This window comes from Trichechus manatus, unplaced genomic scaffold (assembly GCF_000243295.1).
Source record: "Trichechus manatus latirostris isolate Lorelei unplaced genomic scaffold, TriManLat1.0 scaffold00045, whole genome shotgun sequence".
NCBI classification, from domain to species: Eukaryota; Metazoa; Chordata; class Mammalia; order Sirenia; family Trichechidae; genus Trichechus; species Trichechus manatus.
The window spans coordinates 9643463-9651004 of NW_004443981.1; the positions used below are offsets into that span (position 1 = coordinate 9643463).

General features: G+C 44.8%; 1 protein-coding gene across 1 annotated transcript in view; it reads right to left on the reverse strand.

The window, feature by feature from the left end:
* The window catches only part of TECPR2 (tectonin beta-propeller repeat containing 2), a 111841-nt gene that overhangs the window by 55875 nt on the left and 48424 nt on the right, over window positions 1–7542 (reverse strand). Inside the window, exons 6-7 of the mRNA XM_004376710.2 lie at window positions 6526–6838; window positions 3176–3308 (exon numbers count right to left, since the gene is read on the reverse strand). Coding sequence (XP_004376767.1) covers window positions 3176–3308; window positions 6526–6838 — 446 coding nt within the window. The remainder of the gene's footprint in view (window positions 1–3175; window positions 3309–6525; window positions 6839–7542) is intronic.

A 7542-nucleotide genomic window follows, 5' to 3' on the forward strand; every position in this document is an offset into this window, starting at 1 on the left:
GGAACCAGACAAGGATGCCCTTTATCACCACTCTTATTCAACATTGTGCTGGAGGTCCTAGCCAGAGCAATTAGGCTAGAAAAAGAAATAAAGGGCATACAGATTGGTAGGGAAGAAGTCAAGGATCTCTGTTTGCAGAAGATACCGTCTTATACACAGAAAACCCCAAAGAATCCACAAGAAAACTACTGGAACTAATAGAAGATTTCAGTAAAGTTTCAGGATACAAGAGAAACATTACAAAAATCAGTTCCATTCCTTTACACCAACAAAGAGGAAATTAGCAAATCAATATCATTTACAATAGCACCTAAAAAGATAAAATACTTAGGAATGAATCTAACCAAAGACATAAAAGATCTATACAATGAAAACTACAAGACACTACTGCAAGAAACCAAAAGAGACCTGCATAAGTGGAAAACATACCTTGCTCATGGACAGGAAGACTCAACATTGTGAAAATGTCAATTCTACCCAAAGTGATCTACAGATACAATGCAATCCCGATTCAAATCCCACCAGTATTTTTTAATGAGATGGAGAAACAAATCACCAACTTCATATGGAAAGGGAAGAGGCCCTGAATAAGTAAAGCATTACTCAAGAAGAAAAACAGAGTGGGAGGGCTCATACTACCTGATTTTAGAACCTATTATACAGCCACGGTAATCAAAACAGCCCGGTACTGGTAAAACAACAAATACATAGACCAGTGGAACAGAATTGAGAATCCAGACATAAATTTACCCACCTATGAGCAGCTGATATTTGACAAAGGGCCAAAGTCCGTTAATTGGGGAAAAGACAGTCTCTTTAACAAACGGTGCTGGCATAACTGGATACCCATCTGCAAAAACTGAAACAAGACCCATACCTCACACCATGAACAAAAACTAACTCAAGATGGATCAAAGACTTAAATATGAAATCGAAAACAGTAAAGATCATGGAAGAAAAAACAGGGACAACGCTAGGGGCCCTAATACATGGCATAAACACAATACAAACCATAAGTAACAATGCACAAGCACCAGAAGAGAGACCAGATAAACGCGAGCTCCTAAAAATCAAACACTTATGCTCATCAAGAGACTTCACCAAAAGAGGAAAAAGACAACCTACAGACTGGGAAAAAAATTTTGGACACGACAAATCCGATCAGTGTCTAATCTCTAAAATCTACCGGAGACTGCAAAACTTCAACAACAAACAGACAAATAACCCAATTAAAAAATGAGCAAAGGATATGAACAGGCACTTTGCCAAAGAAGATATTCAGGCGGCTAACAGACACATGAAGAAACGCTCACGATCATTAGCCATTAGAGAAATGCAGATCAAAACTGCAATGAGATTATCATTTCACCCCAAAAAGGCTAGCATTGATCCAAAAAACACAAAATAACAAATGCTGGAGAGGTTGTGGAGAGACTGGAACACTTATACACTGTTGGTAGGAATGTAAAATGGTACAACCACTTTGGAAATCAATTTGGCGCTTCCTTAAAAAGCTAGAAATATGATCCGCTATCCCGCTCCTTGGTATATATCCTAGAGAAATAAGAGCCATCACACGAATAGATATATGCACACCCATGTTCACTGCAGCACTGTTCACATTAGCAAAAAGATGGAAAGAACCTAGGTGCCCATCAACGGACAAATGGATAAACAAATTACGGTATGTCCACACAATGGAATACCACACAATAATAAAGAACAATGATGAAGCCGGGAAACATAACATGGAGGAATCCGGAAGACATTATACTGAGTGAATTTAGTCAGTCACAGAAGGACAAATATTGTATAAGACCACTATTATAAGAACTCAAGAAAAGGTTTAAACACAGAAGAAAACATTCTTTGATGGTTACGAGGGTGGGGAAGGAGCATGAGGGTTATTTATTAAATAGATAGTAGATAAGAATTATCTTAGGTGAAGGGAAGGCCAGCACACACTACAGGGGAAGTCAGCACAACTGGACTAAACCAAGCTAAGAAGTTTCCTGAATACAATCAAACACTTTGAGGGACAGAGTAGCAGGGGTAGAGGTCTGGGGACCAGGGTTTCAGCGGACATCGAGGTTAATTGACATAACAAAGCTTATTAAGAAAATGTTCTGCATTCTACTTTGGTGAGTGGTGTCTGGGGTCTTAAAAGCTTGCAAGTGGCCATCTAAGATGCATCAATTGCTCCCAACCACCTGGAGTAAAGGAGAATGAAGAACACCAAAGACACAAGGAAAGTAGCAGCCCAAGAGACAGAAAGGGCCACATAAACCACGGACTTCAGTCTGAGACCAGAAGAACTAGATGGTGCCCAGCTACCACCAATGACCGCCCTGACAGGGAACACAACAGAGTCCCTGAGTCCCTGATGGAGCAGGAGAAAGGTGGGGTATAGAACTCAAATTCCAGTAAGACCACCAGACTTAATGGTCTGACTGAGACTGGAGGAACCCTGGAAAGCATGGTCCCTGGATTCTCTATCAGCCCAGAACTAAAGCAAATTCTGAGGCCAACTCTTCAGACAGGGACTGGACTGGACTGTTGGACATAAGGTGATACTCGTGAGGAGTATGTCTCTTAGCTCAAGTAGATACGAGAGACTAAATGGGCAGCTTCTGTCCGGAGGTGAGAAGGGAAGGCAGAGAGGGTTAGGAGCTGGTTGAACGGACATGGGGAATCAGTGGGGGAAAGGAGGAGTGTGCTGTCACAGTATGGGGAGAGTAATTAGAGTCACATAACAATGTATGTATAAATTTTTGTACGGGGGAAAAAAAAGATGTATCCCGGATGACAGACTGAAATGTGCTAATGTCTTAAACTTTTGGAGCTTTAATCCCACTTACTGTCTCGGACAGGGCATCAGGGATCAGTAAAATGGTTCTGATTTCTCCTTCCCACTAACCCAACCTCTCCGACTTCCAGTCCCTTGGAAGCAATTCTACCAAACACGCAAGCCTTAAAGTCAGGTCACTTTCAAGAAAAGTACTGTAAACAGGATTCTGAGAATCACAGGAAACCCTCCAAATACCTCCTTATTTAAATAAGGCTACAGTAATTTAAAACTAGCAAAATAATAGTAAGTTTTATAAGGTAAAATTACATACAACAGAGTGCTGTATTTTCCATAATGTGTACAGTCCATTTTATAATGAATACAAACCTATTGATGCTAATCCTTCGGGCCTGCTCGAAATTCTGATAATGTTCCTATCTCCCTTTAAGAGGAAGATTTCATTTTCTGTGCAGGAAACAGACACGATATCACCTGATCCTTCTAAACCTGCAATTGTGACCTGTCAAAAAAAATCACAAAGTTAGGCAATAGTAAGAGTGTCGAACATAAAAGCATGTGTGAAGATCCAAATAAGTCTAACAATAATTGCACTTCGCTATGACAATTTTCTGAAAATTGTTAAGAGAAATTCAATCCAAAATTAAGGAACATCTGACAGACGTGTGGTTTGGAGTGCTATGTTTCAGCACTGAATTTACATGACAGAGAGAGCAGTCTCTCCCACCTCTAGGCCCCTCTGGGAACCCTGTCCCCACCCTGCCCCACACCCCGGGGAAACGGAGCTCGTCCTCCTTGGTGTGGCAGGCCCTTTGCTGTCTGTGCCTGCTGGCCTCACACCAATGCCACTGCCCCCTCTGCCCACAGTTCAGGTGCATCTGTCCTCCATGGTTGTGCCTCTGGCAGGCGCTGTTCCCTCTGCCTGACGTCCTTCCCTCTTCCTATTCACTTGGGCCGTTCCAACCCTCTCCAGATGCCACCTCCGCGGGAAGCTTTCCCTACGCAGCTTGCCCCCCCTGCAAGGCCCAGAGCTCCTCAGCAGCTCAAAACATGTATTACTTTGTGGGGAGGTAAATGCTAAGTCAAAAAGTAGTTAAAAAAAAAATAAGAACTAAAAAGGCCCACAGGTGCTCAGTGAAGAGAAGGAGATCTCAGCTTGGCACGTCACCCCTGGGCCGGCTGGAATGACGTGAGGTGGTCTAGACCCCCTCCAGTGTGCCCTCCTGTGGGAAAGACTGCCACTTGCAGTTCTGAGGACTAAATGACAGGGGGAGAGCTCCCCTACCACCATCTGAAAGCAGATGGCAAGCAGGACACAGGACATCCCGAGTCCACATGGGTTAAAAAAAAAAAAGCTCTGCTTTTCAGTCAATAGTGCAGATAAGAGGCCATTTCATTATAGAAGATAAAGGGAGTCTAAGATCTTTGTTAATTCTAAATAATCCTGATGTCCAGCCAGAAACATGACGCGCGTTTCTGGAGCTACCAATCACGTGGTGTTGCCACGGAGAGACATGGGCTCTGATGATGGTCAGCAACCTCTGATCATGACAGACCTATAATTCTTAAGAGCCCTTCTGTCTCCATTTTTCTACCTATAAAATGAGGTTAATTATACCTACTGGACGGATGACAAGAACTGACATACAAGTACAAAGTATCTTGACCCCCCTGATTAATACGTGTGTGTAAGCTCAAAAGGTAGCCAGGGAAGGAAGAAAAGTTAGGTTGTCTATAACTGGGGAAGAGGGCAAAAACGTCTTGCAAAACGCCCCTTATGAAAAGAACAAACTCAGGGGCTGAAAGGTATCTTGGTGATTCCTTAATTCAAACGCCTACCTTCCCCATTTTACAAGGAAACCAAGCTCAGGCAAAAGAGCCCTGGTGGCGCAATGGTTAAGCACTCAGCTGCTCACCAACAGGTCAGCCGTTTGAACCCACCAGCTGCTCTATGGGACAAATACGTGGCAGTCTTCTTCCGTAAAGATTTATGGCCTCGGACAGCCGACGGGGCAGTTCTACTCTGTGCTGTAGGGTTGTTATGTGTCAGAATTGACTCGACAGCACACAACAAGAGCTGGAGGCAGAATCAGGGCAGAAGGTGGTAGCCTGGTTCTGCTTCCCAGGTCACTTTTTTTCCTACTGAGCCAGTATTATCAGGCATGGTAATAACAATAATGAAAAGGGCTTCAATGAGGCGCAGATGAAGGAGACCAGAAATTTCATTTTGTGCTGACACACCCAAAACAAGCAAACCCTTTACTTTCTATAGTAAATCTCTGCTCGTGGAAGATGAGGGTGCCTGTGAGAGGCCTGCTGAGTTCAAGAAGGAACATGAGCAGGGTAGGGTCTAATCTGAGGTATGTGGGACAGGGGGATTATTTATTCCTGCTCTTAAGATGAGAAACTGAAACAGTTGTTTTTTTAAGTTTAAGTCAATCTCCAACGGTAATCTGCTATCACTCTGATTCAAATAGAAACTGTTTCCCATCATGATTTTATGATGCTGAAAAGTCGTCCAAGATACATCATTAAGTAAAGAAAACACAGTAAAAACAACTAGCAGAATACCATGGCACCATTTGGGTCAGGAAGAACACAGGCAAAAGAATGGAGCAGAGAAAGCTGGGTCAAGAGACCCCTCCTCTGGGCACTGGCCGTCCTGGTAGGGCCTTGGAGGTCACCCTCCTCCATGTTCTCGTTTCTGTCACCCTTGAGTTTTCATTGAATGTGCTCATAGTAATTTGGCAGTCAGAAAAATCACAATCCAAACAGATGATAAAAGACAAGTGTAATTTTGTGCTTAACACACACACACACACGCACAAACACACACACACACACCATTTCTTGGTAGGAATAAAACCAAAGCAACCTCCTCGCCAACGAGTCGATGCCGACTCATCGTGGCCCTGCAGGACAGAGTACAGCTGCCCCACAGGCTTTCAACGGCTGTAAATCTTTATGGAAGCAGACTGCCACATCCTTCTTGCTCGGAGCGGCTGGTGGGTTCGAACCGTCAACCTTTTGATTAGCAGCTGAGCACTAAACCACTGCACCACCAAGGCTCTTGGCAGGGATATGGCTGTGAATATCAAAACAAGGTATTTTTTAACATCTACAAACATTGTTGGGTGCTGTGGAGTCAATTTTGACTCACAGTGACCCCAGGTGACAGAGCAGAAGTGCCCCATAGGGTTTTTTAGGCTATGAGTTTTATGGCAGCAGATCGCCAAGTCTTCCTCCTGCAGAGCCTCTGGGTGGGTTCGAACCACCAATTTGGTTAGCAGCTGAGAGTTTAACTGTTGTACCCCCAGCGCTCCTTTAGCAATATATGTTATTGTGTTACTGGGTGCCATCTAGTCTATTCCAACTCACAGTGACCCCGTGTGACAGAGTATAACTGCTCCATAGGGCTTTCGAGGCTGTAATCTTTATGGGAGCAGACCGCCAAGTCTTTCTCCCACAGAGCTGCTGGGTGGGTTCGAACCCTCAACCTTTCAGTTAGTAGCTGAATGCTTAACCGTTGAGGAGCCACCAGGGCTCCTTTACATGACCAAACCTTTATTTGATTTCACTGATGGGCCCTAAAAGAAAAAGTCAAGCATGAGAATCAATACTGTCCCGTCTCTAACTCTGAAAGACTGAAGCTGACTTGTCCGTGGGCCAACGTTTTCTGTCCTCAGACACCACAGAGAAGGTGCCGTCACTGGGCTTACCTGGTTGATGGTGTCCAAAAGATAGATACTATACTCATTCCAGCTCAACACCCAGCCTTCTTGAAAGAAACACGAGACCAGCCCCAGGTGCTTCTCGGGCGCACTGCAGCTTCCCCTGTCGGCGGGTTCCAGACGCGGGTACAGTTCGAAAGGCTTGACTCCCCCGGCAAAAACATCTTTTAAGATGAATGTGGCCTGAACAGTCCCCTGGACGTTGGCCTTCCACAGCCGGAGCCCAGGCCTTGCCGCGTACAGGGTTAGATCGCTTTGCTTACAGAGTCCTGGTATAAAACAGGCACCGAATTTCCCAGCGCTGAAATACGGAGAAAAAAGAAACAAAAAACCAGACACAGAGGTTTATTTAACTGAGACAGTTGTAAACCCCTGAAATGAACTACAACAGGAATGTTTCTGACTAAGGCTAAACAAGCTTGATTTTTTCCCCCTTTTCTACCTTTCGTTTTTTGTTAATTAAACCACACTGTCATCCCTGTGGAGTCTCTGGGCGGTGCAAATGATAAACGTGCTTGGCTGCTAACCAAAAGCTGGAGTTTCAAGTTCACCCAGAGACGCCTTAGAAGAAAGTCCTGGCAACCTACTTCCAAAAAGTCAGCCATTGAAAACCCTATGGAGCACAGTTCTACTCTGCACACACGGGGCTGCCAGGAGTCAGCGTCGACTAGACAGCAACTGGCACTGGTGTGATCATCCCTGGATCCACAGGACAAGGGCACTCACTGTCTTATAACCCAACAACACCCTCGAAACCCCACCAGCCGCAGGCCCACGGTCTGGCAGTCACCACTGTCTCCTGTGTCCTCTGCGGCTCCCACTGCTGCACTTTATCCCCTCTGGCTCATTTAATCCTCACAACAACCCCACAAAGCAAACATCATGGCTCCCATTTTAGGGAAAGGAAACTGAGGCAGAAGGTGGCAAATCCACGGCTAACCATGCTCTCCCTCCTCTGAGATTGCTCTGTGCGCTCCAGAACCCCGAGTGAACGAGCCTCACGTC